The following is a 19,919-nucleotide window of genomic DNA, read 5'->3' on the forward strand; positions in this document are numbered from 1 at the left end:
TATGATAACACTGCTTGATGAACCTGAGGGCTTCTGAGTACAATTCAAGATGCTGGCTAGAATATAGAACTCTATGTGGCATAGGACCTGGTTACTTGCTATCTTAAACAATTTCTACCCATTGAATTAAACAGTGGGATCTAGGTGGATGAAGAACACCTTTTCTGCTACAGTATCTGTCTTCTAGAATAGTATCTCCCACCCACCCCTGCCACCCGAGACAGCTGCATGTCCCTCCCTGATGAGGTTCCATTTTTGGTCGTCTTGGGTAATGAACCGCTATAAGATTTGAGTTTCTTATGTATGGTTCTTTTTCATAGGCACACATCTCTTTCTTTTTTCATTTTATTGTTCTAACTTTTTTTATAGTGTAAAGCACCCCAGTTGTTTGGTATTAATCAACCGGGGGAGGGGGAGACAAAATGCTTTTCCCTGATCTAAGAAAAATCAAGTTTATGTGATTGTTAATCAGAAATAGAATAGTTTTTCGTTTCAGAGTAAGTCTTTTTTTTACTATGCCATCATGTTTTGAAACAGACTGTATGCAAGATCCATACTTCATTCTTTGATACTGCAAAAATTTACATTAGTATTTTGGCATGCAAATGGTTGTAAATGGTCATACTATGCAGCAATCTGGATGTGGGTGCAGCATCTTTGGATGCTAAAACTGGCATTCAGCATACCATCAGTTGGTAGAACGATGGGACTATATTTCTTGCAGTTCCTGTCATTTGTTAGTTGCTGTTGCTGTTGCTGTTGCTAAAAATGTTCCCAGAAATACACGAAAGCTGACTGAAATAGCTCTTGGAGGAAAAAAAGGATCCTGAAACTTTCTAAAATAAAAGTTGGCCTATTGTCAACTCAAATTCCAAAACTCTGATCCAATCTGTTCAAATGCAACTTTTGAACCTCTTCCTTTTCTGTTCTTCCTTTCATCTCTGTCTATCAGTTTGCCGCTTTTACAGAAATGTAAGAAAGGCTCACATTATGGCAAGACAATTTTTTTAAAAAAAGTTTAGATTAGGCAGATGATGCCTAATATAATTTTTTCCCCATCTAGATCAGGGGTGAAATTCAGCAGGTTCTGGAGAACTGGTAGCGGAAATTTTGAATAGTTCAGAGAATTGGCAAATTCCATCTCTGGCTGGCCCCAGAGTGGGGTGGGAATGGAGATTTTGCAGTATCCTTCCCCTGGAGTGGGGTGGGAATGGGGATTTTGCAGTATCCTTCTCCTGCCATGCCCACAGAACCAGTAATAAAAAAAATTGAATTTCACCCCTGATCTAGATGTTATAATAATATTGTGTAGTAGAAAAAACTACCAAAGTTAGGTATGTTAAATTCTATTTGACCATATCAACCAATTAGTTAACTCAGAAGAGCAATACCAAGCTTACATGGTAAGAATAACGGAAGAAAGGGAGGGAGAGAGAGAGGGAGGGAGGTTTACAGGCTTCTGCCAGGAGAGCTGATGTGGAATCAGAGATTGAATTTACCATTCTGAAGCTCAGAGTAGCCTTTGTTTCCATGGTCCTTAACATTTCTCTTAGATTCCTTATTCCTTGAATAATATTGCTAAAGGGAAAAAAATCAAGTGTGAAAAGCAAGTCTGAATTGTCCATGAATTATGAACAACAGAAGAATCTCTCTTACGTTGAATATATGTATATTCATACATATATTCATACATACATATGGACACTTATGCTCAGGTTGGGTTATAGTAATAGGGCAAGTCAGCAAATCTTCAAAGAATACTTTCCCAGATGGTGACTGATAAGAAGAACTTACACCTCATACTTAGTTTGTCAGAAGGCAGTGCCTTCTCCCATTGCACCTGGATAGAAGAGTGGTCATACAGAGATCTAGCACTGTGGATTCATGTCATCCTAACCTATTGCACAGGATAATGCTGAGGACAAAACATGGCAGACAAAGTATGTTACGTTATGTTCAGCTCTTGCATTAAGATAGAATATACTAGTGGAACCAGTATTTTCCCCCAGCTTAATTTGGAGATATTTAAAAAAAAATATATTAAACCTAGTTTAATTCTTAGCCTAACATGTATCTCTATTTACTACTACAGAATAATGAAAAACTGAGCCACATTTTTCAACTAGTATACTTAGATTAGCTATCCATTCCTGATTCAGAAAATCTGTTCATCTCTTTCCCCGAATTTAGGATATGTTGTAAATTGGCTTTGTTGACAGGAAGCCCACTTTTCCTCATGAACTATAGCCTATCTTACACAGATGTAGATAGAGAAGACAAACTTCCTAATACTAAGAGCTGTATATTATGCTTCTTTGGTAGCCTCTATTTCACTGAATGTATTTAAGCAGAAGCTGGTTATCCTTTTATCAAAGATGCTGTAAACTTCACACCAGACCTCTCAAATCCATGAGCTTTCTATGGAAGTTCCTCCTGCTTCAATCTGAAAACCAGTTAATATTTTATTTTACACTAAGAGAAATGTACACTTGAGATGTCAACAAATTTGAAGTGCCTAGCTGAAAGAAAACAGATGCACACAGGCACATAATTAACATACCAGAAAATTGTATTCCCTGAAATCACATCAGAGCTTGTAAGGATTTGTTGTACTTGGGAGAACTCTACATACTTCCGCTCTTAACTTAAGAAACAAAATCATTTCTCTAATCATACCACATTTAGAAATCACTCATCTAACAAGAACATCAAGTGACCCACTTCACTTTCCACATTTTGTTTACTTGGCTTGTGAAGAGATCTGTCTGCACCCTCTTGTGGCAGAGAAAAAAAGAGATCTAATCCAATCTACTTTTTTCCCCTCCTACACCGATCCTCTCTATTAAAACAGTGGGGAGAGAATTACAATTAAATGTTCTTGTAATTTTGACTCCTAGAATGATAACTCTTCTAATAATTAATAATTCCTTTTTTGTGATTAAATGAAGATTTGTATTGTATTCTTAAACACATGGGTGGTGCATCTTTCTGCCAACACAGGATTGACTTTAGGGGTATTAAAACAAACCCACTGAACCAAAATTAGCAATTAGATGAAGGTGCTTTATGCATATATAACCTGTTTGCCTCCAAGGCAACTGTGGCAAGAAAGGTCATACAATGGGGCAAAACTCACTTAACAAATGTTCTCACTTAACAACAGACATTTTGGACTCACTTGTGGTCATAAATTGAGGACTGCCTGTATTACCTACTGGTAGCTTGGATCAGAACAATATGCAAAGCTTTTTATGTGAAATCATGTTTATTAATTACTTACCCTCTCTTTAAATGAGCCACATATGCACTCTGCAGAGCTGCTTCCAGAAAGTAAGGAAGTTCAAAATCCAAGGAAGACATCTGACTGCCTTTTATGTTTCTTGTATGTGTATTATTAAAGTTCTGGTAATAGAAGGGGGAGAGAGAAAGAGAGAGAGATGACAGATAAATATGAACAATAATTTTGCTTAATGCTTACTCTATTCTGCTTCCAAAAGATCAGAGAAAATGACTAATAAAAAGGAAAGAGGATAGGGTAAAGATAATTTGAAATTTGCTTTGAATTACACTTGTTATTTCTTTATAGTTTGGACATTTATAAACAAAAGAACAGCTGAACCACAAATAGTAGCCTACTATAGGCGCAATTGCTCCCTCCTTTCAATTGTTTAACTGAAACTAAAAAGAAAACAGAAAAGTGGTCAAGCATCTGAGTCCTGGGTCCCATAAACTGGATGGATTACAAATCAATGCCTACCCTTCTATGACCCTTAAATTGGGGCTTTGCAATGACTTGAAGGGAAAAACGTTTTGAAGGGGGGAAAGGTGATTTGGAGTGCATGTGGACATTTGTACAGCATCTCTTGGAAACTCCTAAAAGTTGCTGCCTTTTCCCCCCACCAGCATAGCTGTAGTGTGACCTCAGGAAAAGATGGATTTGGTTTAAGTCCCAAACGTGTTTTTTTTTTTCAGGAGGCAACTGTACTTTCTAGTTTTTTCTTTGAAGACGTTTCACTTCTCACCCAAGAAGCTTCTTCAGCTCTGACTGGATGGTGGGAAGTGGAAGGATTTAAATTCCTTGAAGACAGCTGGTCATCTGCTTCCTTTTAGAGCATGAGTGTCAAACTTGTAGCGTCATGTTGCTGTCATGTGACTTATTGTGATGTTTTTCCCCTTTGCTGGCGTGGGCGTGGCCTGCACGTGATGCACCCAGCCCACAGGCTGCCAGTTTGACACCCCTATTTTAGAGAGTTGTTGAAGCACTTGGAGATTTATCTGTGTCCTCAGGATCACCTGAGTAGTGCAAATGGTTCCTGTAGTCAGCAACCATTAACACTACTCAGGTGACCCTGAGGACACAGACAAAGCTCCAATTGGCCCTAATGAATATGCAGGTGACCAGATGTCTGCAAGGAGTACAAATCCTTCCATTCCCCACCAGCCAGTCAGAGCTGAAGAAGCTTCTTGGATGAGAAGCAAAATGTCCAAAGAAAAACCAAAGTCCAGTTGCCTCTTGAAAAAAATCACTTTTGGGACAAACATGACCTGCATGACTGAGAACCTCTACAGACTTTTGGTTTAAAGCACTGACAGTGGATATTGCATTAGCCCCATGCACAGTCTAAAGCACCTTCAAATCCAAACAACTGAACAGACCTGATAGATTACTCAATAGTCTGTAATCTGGTTACCATCTTTACCAGCTGGGAAGTACAATAACATCTGCAGCAATTTGCAATCTGCAATGATGTCAGCCTACGTCAGTTACAATCTTCTACAGTGAAGCTACTGTATTTGCATGATAATGTAAAGTTGCACATTAGTCAATAGTTCCCAGCATTAATGTCCCTTTTGTGGATGCACATCAACTTGGTTGATCACAAAAAAGCTAAAGAGGATCAAACTTACTTAGTAGCTCAATGGAATGCTGCTAAATGCAAGAGTTAAACCACCCTAGAAGATTATGGCAATCCCACTTCCATATTGTTGCCAAGAAAATACCATGGGTGGACCAGGAATTGAGCATGACTTGAAGACTTTTCTTTACCCAAATGTAAAATAATTTAAATAATTGAATTTAAGACAGTTCCTCACCCCAACATGCAAAACAAAAGGGGAACTTAGTACTGTATATACCCATTATCAGATTTGTATTTGAGCTAAGGTGACCTTCCCATTTTAAAGATAAAGTGGAAAAAATAGTCTTCATTTTAGATAAGTGCAATAGAGACATATAAAATGGTTTTGCATGAAGTACAGCTGATATAGCATGCATTGTTCAAAATCTGGCATTTCCCCCTCAGAATCGTACATTTTAATCTATGGCGTTTTAGTGATTTTCAAACCTGTGTTCCAAAATTCAATATTCAAAAAGCTGGCAAAATGTGATGCTAAAATATAAAATTACGTACAGAGATCTGATTCAAATTTACATTCAGCCAGCTACATGAAGTCTTGGGTTATTTGGACTTAACCACCTCAGAGAGGTATTACCTGAGCAAAAGAGAGCAACATCTTGAGCCCATTGGAGGGAGAGTGGCATAAAACTGAACATCAAGCAGGGCCTTGGGGTATATAATTTAGCACGTTTCCTGGCTTTCGTTTAATGGAGAACAAGTGGAACAGTTATATAAATCCTTGGGAAATGCTAAGGGGGGGCTCCTTTGAGCTGACTTTTATTTACCTTCTCCATTTCTTGCAGGAAAATCTGAGCGATTACACAGGCCCTTTCAAAGCAAGCCATGACTTCCTCTTCTCTTTCTGACAGCCGGACTTGGGAAGCAATGGAATTGGGTGAGCGCTCCAGTGCCAAGCCTGTGAAGACAGCAACAGTGTCTCTTCAATGCCAGACTAAGAAGCACTAACCATCAATTAGTTCTCACTTTGTGCAACCATCCCCATAATCTTCTCTACCTAGAGAAGCCCAACAGAGCTGGAGGTTGTTTAGTTGAGTGAATTTAAATCTTTTATCCCCATCTGTCATAGTGCCTCAGAAATAATATCTCCTCAAAGACCTGTATGGCCTCTGCCCTAATCATGCTGCAAAAAATATTTTTTTAAAAAAATTCCCTCCAGATCTTGAGTTAGGATGAGTGGTAATCCTTCTGCTTTGATGTTATCTGTTACTTTGAATGGTTTCCCCCCTCAAAGGCACACAATTCTCTCTGTTTTATTGTGGTTCTTGGAGTTTTTTTTAATGGTGTACACCTCCCAGAATTTCATAAAGTTATTCCATTGTTTGTATATGATGCACAAATAAATACAGGTCACCCTTGACTTATGTTGTAACAGAGTCCGGAATTTCCAATATAAGTCATGGTGATGTAAGTTGAGACAGTCATGTCACCAGACCTGTTTTTATGACATTTTGGGAGCTGTTGTTAAGTAAATGCTGTAGCTGTGGTAGTTGTTAAGTAAATCAATGTATACCTGTGGGCATTTTTTTAAAACTGGAAACCAGTTGAAAAGGTCAGAAACTGGCAAAAAAAAAATCCCATCATAAATCAAAGTCACGTGACCATGGAACACCAGGACTAAGTCTGGGTGGTGTACAGCACATACCATTGGACAGAAGCCAAAATGAAGAAACTGTGCAGTCCTAAACTGGAGGAGGGAGAGGGGAGAGATTCAGGAAAGCCATACCCCAGAATATCTCAGGCTGTATTTAGTAGGGTACAAGATTGTAGCTGTAGTCTGGCAAGGTCTCTCCATTAGATGTAAGCAAATAAAGGATTGGATTCAATGGATTTTGTTTTGTGATCTTTGGGATTAGGGTTGACATTGTCAGAGCATAGTTTATTTCAACTTCAGGAAGAGTAATATCTTTTACATACATACATACATACATACTCCATATCATCCCATTTAAAAAAAAGTGGGGGGAAACTAACTTTCTAGCTAACATGTAGCTAAATAGACATTTGCATCTATATCAGCAATAGCACTTACACTTATCTACCACTTCATAGTGTTTTTATACCCCTCTCCAAGAGGTTTACAGAGTCAGCATATTGCCCCCAACAATCTGGGTCCTCATTTTACCGACCTCGGAAGGATGGAAGGCTGAGTCAACCTTAAACCAGTGAGAATCGAACCCCTGGCAGTAAGCAGAATTAGCCTGCAATACTGCATTCTAGCCACTGCACCACCAAGGCTCCTGATGAATATGAGCAATATGCAAGGATGTTTTTGAAATCAAAAGGGGATGGTGAGCAAAGTTTTCAGATTACTAACAGAATTGCAGCAAGAAGCTACAATATACATACTGTAAAGCTCTCTATTTCTCCTAGTTTTGCAAAAAACAAATATCAAAAATAGCTCTCTACCCTTGTTTCCAGAATGCTACATATATACATAAATATATACACACAGACAATCATGTGGTTATGAAGACTTTTAATCCAACCCTTTGTCAAGGATAAGAATTCTCAGGCTATCCCAGACAAATGAGTTTTAGGGTAGTTGTTGTTTAAAAAAATAAATTATATCCTTCCAGTATTGTATTTCAACTACAAGTTCCACCCCCCCTCCCCAAGTTTCAATCACAACAATAATGTCCTATTCCACCACCACACTCCACGCATACTAGGATTTCAAGTTCTTCTGGTTTGTTCTTCGTACTCTGTGAATAAGCAACTGAGCCATTTAGTATCGCCCTTCTTAGGTTTGCCTGTTGAATCTCCCATTGTACAGTATTTCTGAACATTCCTTCCTTCTGATCACCTGCTGCCTTGTACGATTTGATTCCTTTGGGCTTATGCTCGAATGTGGTTCTGGACGTCCTTTCTTCCCCTTCAGATATACGTTGAAAGCCCACCAGATATTGATGGCATTATATTCATCGAATTGTATGTATGTTGAATTGGATTACATTGAATATAATGAATATATTCATTATATCCAAAATAGTATTCATTCATTCTAATAATTTAAAGCAGCTTCTTATATGTGTGGAATCTGGTTACTGCCCATGAAGTATTATAGATAAATATTACAAATACTTAAGTATGAGGCAGACTCAGTTCCACAAATAAGGCCAATTCTAATACCATCTTTTTCTGCCTCTCCAATTAGGACCCTGTATTTTCCATTCAATACTTATGAAATTTTCTTCCCTTCCTTTTCCTCTCTTTCAACAGAAAGAGAGTATCTCATGTAAAGATTATCTTTGCAGACAGAAAGTTCCAAATTGAATTCCTGGCACCTCCAAGTAAATCTGAAAACACCCTTCTCTGATTCTCTGTACAAATACAGCCACTCATTATAGATAAAACTAAGCTTTGAAGATTAAAAGATATTATTCAGATATAGCAATTTCCTGAGTTTCTTCTCCCTGTTCTTAACTACTTTGTTTTAGATACCTTATACTGTACTCCATAGCCCAGGGTTTTTTCCCCAACATGCTGCACAGTCAGTCTGGAAATGGAACAGAATGCACAGAGAAGAATGGAAAAGCCCTTCTATTTATTACTGCTAATCTTACAAGACCTGAACTTTGCCTGTTGATGCAGTCTTAAGGTTGTATGGGTCATTTCTCTCTCTCTCTATCTCTCCCTGTCTCTCCCCACCACCAATATCACAAGTGAAAATCCTGGCAAAAGCAAGCCATACCAAACAAAAAAATGGACAATCTGCTGCCCTCCAGATCAAGCTGTTACCCCTAAACTCTAATCAGCATTTCTTTTAAAAATTCAACATATTTAAAATGCGAACTCTAACACTTGATACCAAGGGTTGGCAACCCGCGGCTCTGGAGCCACATGTGGTTCTTTCATCCCTCTGCTGCAGCTCCCTGTTGTCAGTCAGCTCCACAATTGATAGGGTTTTTGTTAGTGCAGGTAGAGGCAAAAGGATGCCGCACTAGGAGGAGACTCTATGGTAGGGGAACCAGACTTCCAGTTGGCAGAGGAAGAAGGACACCGCGCTAGGAGGAGACTCTATGGATCTTTGTGGCTTCCAGTTCGGATCTTTGTGGCTCTTTGAATGTTTAAGGTTGTCAACCTCTGCTTTATATTATAGTGGAAAAAGATAATGATGTATACAAATAAGAATACAACACTTTATACTCCAATGGGAAAAAGTAAAGATGAAAAGTTTTGTGCAGTAATACACAGGAGCATAAGCACAGAGAAACATCTTGCTGAAAGATCCCAAATTCTCAACAGTACTAACAGCACATCATCTGGAATGAAATATTAAGCAAAGTATTATAAGCACCATCCCAACCACTATTGCTGTTTTTAACACCAGACTATGGTGTCAATCTTTTTATAATGATCTAATAAACTTGCAGGGGATTCTGGCTGATCAATTAGTGGGGTTACAAAGGGAATGAGAAGAAGGCAATCAAGTTAATCTGCATAGTAGATTTCTCCCAAAAGTTACGAAGGCTGTTTTTCTTCAGGAAATCAATAATCATATGGAGAAAAAAATGATGTTGGATTGACCACTGGGGTATAGGAGGTATATAGGATGAAGGTGGAGGGAGTGCCTGGAAAAGAACCTGAGAAACCCACCAATCACTGCCCTTGAAACTGCCCCACACTGAATTGATAAGGACAGTTTCTCACTGCTGATGCACAGTAAAACTTGATCAGTGCAAAGTACAGCAATATAGTTTTCTGTCGACTCAAGGATGGGACGAATGCATATTGCTCAGCTATGAAGAAATGCTTTTATTGCTGGTGGAATTATGCATGGTATTCTTAAGGACTGTATTCTGTTGAGAGAAATTGATTCTAGGGTCTATGCTCCACTGTCATGTAAGCCCAAAAGGCAGAAGAGATTGGCTTGGAGAGACTGCATGAAATTAGAAAAAAGCCTGCATTTCCATTCTATAAAGTGCTACAGGCTGGCTTAAGGAACCAAATCTTTAATAACAACATGTAGCACCTGTGCCTCCCCCAAGAGATCAGGTATATTTTCCACTGCTTACTTGTTATTCTGGTCAAAAGGTAGCACACCTTCAGAAGTATTACAGGGTCTAATCAGGACAGCCTCAATCTGAAAACTGCTTCTTTTGGGTAAAATCCAAGTCCTTAGTTGACAGATTTAAATCTTAAAATAGGGATGGGCACAGGGATGGGTTCTGGGTTCTTTTACTGCCGGTTCATTCAGGGACATGTTTTGGGTGGGCATGCGCTTTGGGCATGTGGCTGCTTGATGCGTGCTATGTGCGCATGCACAGTAGTGAAAACATTGTTTCTGCGTATGCGCAGAAGCAAAAACCAAGAAGGTGCCGCCGCCAGTAGAACCAGTTCGGAGGCATGGGCGGCTGAGTTACTACCTACTCAGCCCAACCAGTCCGAACCTCTGGATGGGCAGCTCCAGGGCCACATATGGCTCTGAAGCACCCAGAGTTCCTATGGTTTGAGTATACAGTAAGTTTTTGTTTTATTTCATTCTTTTGCTCATTTTTGGGCAAGGGGTTTAAGAAAATAACAGATACCCTAAGATTTAAAAAGGGTTAAGTACTTCTTTCATTCATTAAAATGAAAAAAAAAACTTCCTCCAAAAACACAACTTTCACCTACTTGAATTCTAAGAGGCAACATGCGTAGTTCACACCTTCGCAAATCTTAAGATATCTGTTTTACTTCAAAACCATCTAAAAAGAGATCAAAACATTTAGCCACCTCCAGTTCAGTGACATCATAACCACCCAGAGATGCCTTCTGCAGAGGCAAACAAATATTAAAGCATGACCTTCACTTTGCACATTCATATTCAAGGCTAGGGCTTCCATTGCTCTTGGGTGTCTTCAAAAGAGTGACCTTTGCATCTGAAAGACTAAGGTCACTCTTTAAAAAACAGCAATCCTTATCTTGGACAGGGATGGAACCACTGGTTTGAGAGTGCGATCAAAGAGGACAGCCATATTAAAACTGAACAGCCCTCTCTCAAATAGGGGGTGGGAGGGATATGATACTACCTATCCCCTGTCTACAGCACAGTCTTTTCAGTAGTCCCAAAAAGGTTCCACACCCATTTGCACTCTGACCCTGAGAGTACAGATAAATCTCCAGCTGGCCTCAATGACTCTCAGAGCGCTAACAATCAGATGACTATAAGCTAAGGAATATAAATCCTTCCATTCCCCACCCAAAAAAACAAAAAGCAAAGGCCAATTGCCTTTTGAAAAGCAGTTTTGCTGCAGCTGATTGGGTTCAAAGCCATGAGCACACAAAACACACAGCTTACTAAACCATTATGGTTGAATTCATACAACACTCTCAGACCAAAACCAACCACTTATGTTTAGTTTTGAAAAACCTCTCTCTGGTTTTTCAGTATATATCAAAATCAACAAAGCTGTCAGGAAAATGACAAAATTAGTATATACACACTGGCAAATATTTAATGGATTTGCAAAGAACAAGTGAATATTATTAATAATCTAGATTCACTTAAATGACTTGCTCACCAATTGGCTGATGGATACAATCATTTCATTCCCATATTTCTCCCTTGAAAGTTTTTTGTTCAAATTTTACTAACAGATACTTTTTTAGGGTCATACAAGTCAAATGCATGTTATATTTGTAATTTCTGGGAATTTTAGTAGGGAACCATAGAAGAGGAATAGCAGTCTATATGTACTCAAATATAGCTAAGCAATGATAAGCCCCTTCTTTTTCAGAATCATAGCATAATGTGTTAATTGAACCTGATCAATGACTCCTATATTTTAAATTATTAGACAGCATGTTATCAATCTAAGCTAAGTATATCAACATGCTATCATTAAACTGTCCTCAGAAATACCTATCCGGGAACACTATATGTGATCTTTATGCAACTAAGCATATATTTTGTAATAACAATAGCATTTAAACTTATATACTGCTTTCCAGTGCTTTCCAGCCCTCTGTAAGTGGTTTACAGAGTCAGCATATTGCCCCCAACAATTTGGGTCCTCATTTTACCCACTTCGGAAGGATGAAAGGCTGAGTCAACCTTGAGCCTGATGAGATTCAAATTGCCAAATTGCAGGCAGCCAGCAGTCAGCAGAAGTAGTCTGCAGTACTGAATTCTAACCACTGCGCCACCGTGGTAAGCAGGAAAGGCCTATTTAAATTAAATAATGAAGCGAACTAGAATGCTTCATAGACTATCTGATGTCCACAAAAGCAAAGGTGGGCAGGTAGGCTAGCAAAAAGAAATTTGTGTGAATTAGGAACTTTTCATGGTAGCAAATAAAATAATAATAAAATATACACTCTGTAAATAAGTCAGACATATCAAAGTTTCTAATGATTTCTTATTATTAACTGGAGGATATCATTTCTAAATGCTTAAGCCTTTCTAATCCAATAGCTACAACCATTCACAAATAGGTACCAACGATGCATTTCCCCAAAGCCAATAGAATAGCAGTACATTCTAAACTGTGGCTCCTTAGGAAGCACAGATCAACATGATGCCTGATGTTCAAAAGGATCATTGCAATAGTAATATGGTGTTTTAGCTTTGATTTTTACATACCAGTTGAAGGTATCTGATCATTCCAGCCCTCTATTCACCTAATAAGTGGATTGGTATGCTGAAAAGGTTAGAAGAGGATAGGCAGAGAGCAACTACTTCAGCAGCAGTCATAAACAGCACTGAAAGGAAACAGAAGATGAAGAATGCAAGCAGAGGTATTTTTTCCAGGTTTCCCAGAAAAACAGCTGAATCATAAACCCTCTCTTCCCTCTCTTCCAAACATAGAATAAAAAGACATATACAGAAGAGATATTATTATTATTGTTGTTGTTGTTGTACAATGGTTGAAAATGCAGCAAGGAGAAATGTAAGTATTCTACAAAGGAAAGAAGAATCAAATATTGTCAGTTTGATAAGCACTAAAAAGCTGTAGGAAAGAGCCCATGGTGTGATCTGCCAATAGAGTGGGTCTTAAAACTGACCCACTCCCCACCGTCTTAAATATTGCCATAACTCCCACAAAAGAAATCAGACTTCGTTGTTTTGCACAACATCAGTCTCAATCTGGATCCATGACCCCCAAGCAAGAAATTACCTTTAGTACCCCCAGGTTGTGCCCAAATTATCTCTTTGGGCATCCCTAGTTTAAGAACCACTGCTTCCTTACAAACACAATGTCACTTTAATTTGGGTGGAAGCAGACATCTTGTTTAAGATATTTATTCCCTGTTCATGTCATCAGGCAGCGCTCTTTGACTTTTCAGATTCTTCTCCTGAATCTTTTACATACAACTGAGCTGATTTTTTAAATATATTGTTCCTCTTCTGCCACCTTTACTTATTTTTTCTGTCTTTTTCATAGCTTATCTGAAATATACATAACATTGTTTAATAATCATTTACTCTTCCAAAGACACCATGTCATATATAGTCCAAAGAGTTGGGTAGAGCACCATTTCTCCCGCTTGACAAATTTATGGTACATGGATTTCAACTAGCCAGAATTCTCTAGCCAGCATAATATTCCATGTTCAGAGCAGAAAAACCATGACATTTTAAAATACAAATCTGTAGTATTGTATTGCAACACTGTCATGCTCTCCTATTTTTCTTTTTAAAAAAGCAAAATATTACAGTGCTACTGATTTTCCCTGTTGAGTTAATTTCAACCTATTACTGAAGATCAAAGAAACTGAAGAAATATGCAGAATGTTGTTTGATTGTTTTACAAATAAAAAATTGATATCTACAAGGCTAATCAAAAATTCAATCTTTTAATCAGGCATAGGTATTTTATATGAATTAGAATTTTGTTTATGATATTCCATAGCTCATCAGCTTTTTAAAATTTAAACTCAGTGCAACTTCAACTAAATTAAATAAAATGTTTGAAGGATAAAATAAACAAGGTTTATGTGAGTTGATTTTCTACAGCATCATCGCAGTGAAATCAGAAACCAGTGACCCTAGACAACCCCCATTACCTTTAATAACAAAAGCTTCGGTTAGCAGACGCAGCTTGTATAAAGGTTTCTTCTCTATTACAAGGTCTTCGAGGCCAACTCTTGCATACAGGCTCAAAGTCTCTCGGTAACAGCCTTCAATATAATGAAGCTTTGCAAGGAGCAACATTGCTTCTGTCATATCTTTTGGCTGGAAAATTAAAATGTTCATTAGTAATATAATAAAGCTGTGGTTAAACAATGTTTGTTTTGGAAATATTTTCCTGTTCAACCTTGCATGGAATCAAGCATTTTGTTAACAAAACCTTAGTGAGCTTTGAAGTACATGGTGAAATATAATGAGTGCAGAATGCAGATCCGTCGGTTAATTTGGAAAATTATAGAGGTTGGACCTTCCTTTTCTACTGAAATTAATAAGGCAGCTCTTAAGAAGAGGAACATTCTGTCATTACAACAGAGGATCCACATGGCTTCCTGTTATGTGTCAATGGATGGAGCCATCTGATTTTCTTCCATACATTTTCAAGAACACTTACCCTATGTGAAGTAGAAGTTTACAAGTGTACTTTGACTGGAGTTACAAAGTTGCTGAAAATATATATTTAGCTTAAAGTTTTGCCCTGCTTTATTTTTTTTTACCTATATAAAAATATTTAGGGCAAACCTTTAAGCTGCTTTGTATATATTTATGAAGCAGCTTAAGGTTCTGCCCTGCTTACCCAAAATTTCTTCATAAGGAAAATACTTTGCATCTCTTCAGCAATTTTGAAACTGCAATCAAAGTGTGTATATATGTGTGTGCAATATATAGATAGATAGATAGATAGATAGATAGATAGATAGATAGATATAGATAGATAGATAGATAGATAGATAGATAGATAGATAGATAGATAGATATAGATATACACACACACACACACACACACACACACACACACACATTTCAGCTATCCTTTGAAAAGTTACAGCACTTCAAACAAGGGAAATTAAATCTTACTCTAATATAATCCTACATCAGCCTCTTCTTACATCTAATTTAATTGCAGCATTAACTGCATCCCTTCTAAGTAACCATTGCCCTGTTTTTACCAAGTATACCAGCTTGAGCACCACAGTGCTATAAAGGCCATCAACCTTGACTAACACATTATGAATACAGCCCAGTTTATGGCTTTAAGCAATAGAGAGATTTGAAACACACAAAGTGCTTTATCTGTAACAACCCAAAAGGTTAAAACTTAAGAACACCCCCTCTAAATGGTTGATCCCCCTATGGTTCATACAGCTATTTCTCAGTCACATTCACATTTTCCAAACCAAAAATAGCCAGGGGATAGACAGTGTTGCCATTTGTAGGAGATTAAATTTGGAAGTTTGCCTCAGAGCATGAAAATCAGTGCATGGTTAACATAACTATAATATCCACCTTGCTAGCCATTTAAATTAAGTATAAATTAACTCCAAGTGAAAAAAATGGAAAAATTGGCAGATTATTTTTTCATAGGTATGCTAGATCCAAATGGATGTATAACTTACTTCCACACTGATATCCTCAGTTCATTTAGTAACCGTTTGAAGTTACAAGAGCACTGAAAAAAGTGATTTATCACCGTTTTTCACACTGATGACTGTTGCAGCATGCCCCACAGTCACGTGATCAAAATTTAGATACCTGGCAACTGATTCACATTTATGACAGTTTTAGTATTCTTTTGAGACCTTCTGACAAGCAAAGTCAATGGGGAAGCCAGATTCACTTAACTGTATTACTAACTTAACAACTCCAGTGATTCACTTAACTATGGCAAGAAAGGTCGTAAAACGGAGCAAAACTCACTTAACAACTGTTTCACTTAGCAAAGTTGAGGACTAGCTATATGAGAAATGTGAAATATTTTATCAAGCTTTCCTCATTTTTGTATATAATACTTGTACAAAAGAGTAACTTTCCCAATTTGTAACGAAAACTCACATTAATGAATTAATGCAGATTTTTAGAAGTTGGGACTTTGAAAGAGACATAAAATCCCACCATGCTGAATTAGAGCTATGACTCCTGAATAAACTACCCAGTGGTGGGTTCCGGATCCTGGTGCAACTGGTACGGTGCAACGGGGCTGGCCGCCCACCACATGAACACGCGCAGCATGCACACACATGCGTGCAGTAGGTGCATGCGTATTTACTGCCTCCAATGCTCCGCAACACACCAGCTGCTTGGCGGGTGTCGCGCAGGCGCTGTACACTCGGTGTGCTTACACGGAAGCCCCGAACAGTTCGAATACAGGTAAGGAGCATGGGTGGGCGGGCGGGTGGGCCCTCCAGAGCACTGTACCGTAACGGTACCTGGTGCTCCCAGCAGGCACCGATACGTCCATATCGGGGCGTACCAATATCCACCACTGAAACTACCCCATGTGGAATTGTTCAAGTAGCAGGCCAAAGAAAGAGTCTCTTGGCAGCTTCCATAACAATAAATTGTACAGTTAGACTTGTTCTGCCCATTATGATGTCTCCTTGTTGTTATTTTAAAAAAAAGCAAGTCTCTTGTATCATTAGCGCTCCTAAAATAGATCTATAGAAACATAAGTGTATCTGCAATAAAACATTGTTGGCATTGTTAGAGCCAGAAGAAAAGATGTGGTTGTTTTAATGAGTCAATTGATTTGATTTACTAAAATAGCTGCATCCTTTTTCTAGGCTCACATAGAATTCTGAGAAAAGACAGAAGAGGTGGCTGTGCTCACATTATCACACATTCCAAAGCACCTTCTCAAAGTTATGTTCAAGAGTCTTAGTAGCTTTAATTTGGAAACCCTGGACTTAGCCACTCATGTCTTTTACTAGGACACTGTATTCTCTACCCCACCACGCCATCCCCTATTATTTCCTTCCTCCAAGTCAGCAATATTTCATGACCCTTGTTTATGTTTGGTCCTCAATGGCAATCTTTGATATTGGTGTCCCTAAATTGTGTCTATACTTCTGCAAACCCTCAAAACCTGCTAATGCCTTCATTTCTTCATATGGATAATGCCATTCTAGAAGGGTTGGTTCTTGGAGGACAGAATTGCCTATTAATTTGTATAGTGTTGAAAGTTTAATTTAGTAAATCATAACAAACCCCAACATTCTTTTGAATAAAAGCTGCTGCAGATAGAAAGCAATTATTTCAGATTTTTATAAATGCATCAGGCGAGATTAAAGATTCCAACATTTTATTATCTAAACCATTTGAATGTATATCATTAGCAGTGTTTTTATGCTCTTTTTTATTTCTATCTAGAATTCCTACCAGTAGTTTTCCTCGATTTAGAATGTCAGTCAAAAACTTTTTGGCGTCACTCAGTTTGGGCTCGTTTTTTTCCATTAATGGCGTGATTTCTTTGATTTTGGCAAGGTTTTCTTTTAAGCACAGCTCCAGCAGTGCCTCCGCAGCTAGTAGATTCTCATAGTCCTCTGCAAGACATAGTCAATGGAATAAAAAATTACACACTGTGTTATGTTCCCATATATAGCAGGACAGAAAGCTAAACATAGAGTTTTAACCATTATATAAACATTTCCTCGCATAAGAAAATTTGCCCAGAGTGCAAAACTTGTTTATGTAATAGGAATCCAACTTAAGTGATTATCTATACATTTATAGACATTTCTTAGAAACTTTCTTATTTAGACATATACATGAATATCCTGTGTCATGTATTCTACTTCAGATTTGTAACTATGAACTCTTTAGAGAAATAAACATCAATTTGTTCTGTTGGCTTATTTAAAGAAATGGACAGAATTTGATTCAGTCATGAAAACTTTATTGGAAATAAAATCACAATTATTTATATAAATGTCTTGTTACTGTGTTCTAAAAATCTAATCAATAAGACTTTATAAATCCAAATTTTTCTGCAGGTCTCTCTATACTTACATAATAAATAATAACTGAACACAAGGGGATTTACTTATTTACTTATCAATATGTATACATAAAACTGTACTCTAACCAGCATCAAGATCTGAGTCAAAAATCTGTGCAATGTGACTTTCTATGCTTCTCATCCCCGAAACCCTTATCTTTCAACCTCACAATCTGTTCCAGAAAGTATTAAGCAAATACATTTTGAGATGCATAATTGCCCTGTGCCAGTCAAATCATGATTAAACTATTAATTTATCTCAATAGGTCTGCACATTCAACTATTAACCCCTGTGGTCGCTAATTTAATGTCTGCCCATATCCTGTTTGCCCATGGGGGTCTTATGACAGGTTAAGATAATGAGATACTTATAATGGCAGAAGATAAAATTAAAAGCTAAAATGTTAATAAAATATTCAAGCCATAAATAGCAGCTACGTAATCATAAATATGATCTGAGTTCAAAAACAACATCTACCAGGAGTGTGCAGAGAGAATATCAAAAGATCAAGAAAATGATTGCCACTGCATAATTGATACACTACTTTAAACAAATATTTTGTTAAAAAAACTATATGGTTAATACTGCATAGCAATTTAATATTGAGTATGCCTTGTTTCAATCAGTTATCTGAGCAGAACCACACTGAAAACAGTGCAAATTTTTCCTCAATAATATGGAGAATTTTACTCTTGGAGTGCTGTTTTGCCTCAGATTTTATAAGAGCAACTGTATTGGATATAAAGTAAACATGCAGAAAATACAATCTATTACTGGAAAGGACAACAAAGCTTTAACCATGTGAGCTCAAACTCCATTTAATATTACAAAAGCATTTTACTGTATTATTCTGACTCTCTAAAATAGAATATATTCCCAAAGAAACAGCAAAGCTGTCTCATATTCTCCTCCTTTAAAAAACAAACAAACAATTTGATGTTCCTTTTCTTTCCACTTATTTTGTCCCTTATCACTCCTACCCACTACTGCCACACTTACTTTTCCCTGGAAGAATTGCATATGCAAAACTGATTGAGGGAAACATACATGCTGATAGTGCAACTAGCATGCATTTATGCTTTTGGGTGGAGTCCACAAGATAACTTGAAATTAGTGACACAGCCCCTCTACAGACACAAAATGGCTGTGGTTTGAGGCAAAGGTTTCAAGGGGGGAGGAGGGACAGCCAAGCTGCTGGTGAGTTCATTCCTCTTTTATTTTCTATTCAAAGGTTTCGCTTTAAAATTGAAACTGTGTTTTACTTAGCCTCTATCTATCTTGCTCCATTTCCCCCCAAGAATGCTGCTAAAGTTCTCCAAGCCAACCAACGTCTGAAATAGTGAGCCACAAGTTCCATGATACTCAGCCAACCCATTTTGTAACTGAACACATGTAAATACCATCAGGTGTGGAGACTTAATCTACATGATAGGGACATGAGAAGTGGCAAAGCATCCCAGTCAGTCTTGATGGCACCATTTGGGCATCTTCAACCCTGGTCTCATTTGATGGTGGGGCAACCTTTTTCAGAAGCAGAGGAACCCTTCTTGCATTTTGCCCCCTCCATACTTATTCTAGCCTAAGAGGTCCTAAGGTAAAGGTAAAGGTTCCCCTTGCACATATGTGCTAGTCGTTCCCAACTCTAGGGGATGGTACTCATCTCAGTTTCAAAACCGAAAAGCCAGCACTGTCCAAAAATGTCTCTGTGATCATGTGGCTGGCATGACTAAATGCTGAAGGTGTACAGAACACTGTTACCTTCCCACCAAAAGTGGTCCCTATTTTCCTACTTGCATTTTTACATGCTTTCAAACTGTTAGGTTGGCAGAAGCTGTGACAAGTAACGGGAGCTCACTCCATTACATGGCGCTAGGGATTCAAACCGCCGAACTGCCGACCTTTCTGATTGACGAGCTCAGCATCCCTAAGAGGTCCTAGTTGCCTTAATTATTTTATTTATTTATTCACATTTTTCACAGCCACCCAACTCCAAGGGATTCAGTGCTTCCAAAGCTAGTCAGGATGGCTGGCACCGACATAAAGAGCAGCCTGTTCTCAGAGGTCTTTCTTTTCGCCTTTTCCTGATGCTCACTCTGAGAGGCTGCTTTATCCTTC

General features: G+C 38.0%; 1 protein-coding gene across 1 annotated transcript in view; it reads right to left on the minus strand.

The window, feature by feature from the left end:
* Positions 1 to 19,919, minus strand: part of TTC7A (tetratricopeptide repeat domain 7A) — a 156,986-nt gene that overhangs the window by 135,627 nt on the left and 1,440 nt on the right. The window contains exons 2-6 of the mRNA XM_087717674.1: positions 17,185 to 17,348; positions 13,908 to 14,076; positions 5,684 to 5,814; positions 3,281 to 3,402; positions 1,500 to 1,578 (exon numbers count right to left, since the gene is read on the minus strand). Of these exons, the coding sequence (XP_087573800.1) occupies positions 1,500 to 1,578; positions 3,281 to 3,402; positions 5,684 to 5,814; positions 13,908 to 14,076; positions 17,185 to 17,348 (665 nt within the window). The remainder of the gene's footprint in view (positions 1 to 1,499; positions 1,579 to 3,280; positions 3,403 to 5,683; positions 5,815 to 13,907; positions 14,077 to 17,184; positions 17,349 to 19,919) is intronic.

Source organism: Thamnophis sirtalis, unplaced genomic scaffold, assembly GCF_051295495.1.
Source record: "Thamnophis sirtalis isolate CommonGarterSnake01/CBP01778 unplaced genomic scaffold, rThaSir2_p1.2 scaffold_6, whole genome shotgun sequence".
NCBI classification, from domain to species: domain Eukaryota; kingdom Metazoa; phylum Chordata; class Lepidosauria; order Squamata; family Natricidae; genus Thamnophis; species Thamnophis sirtalis.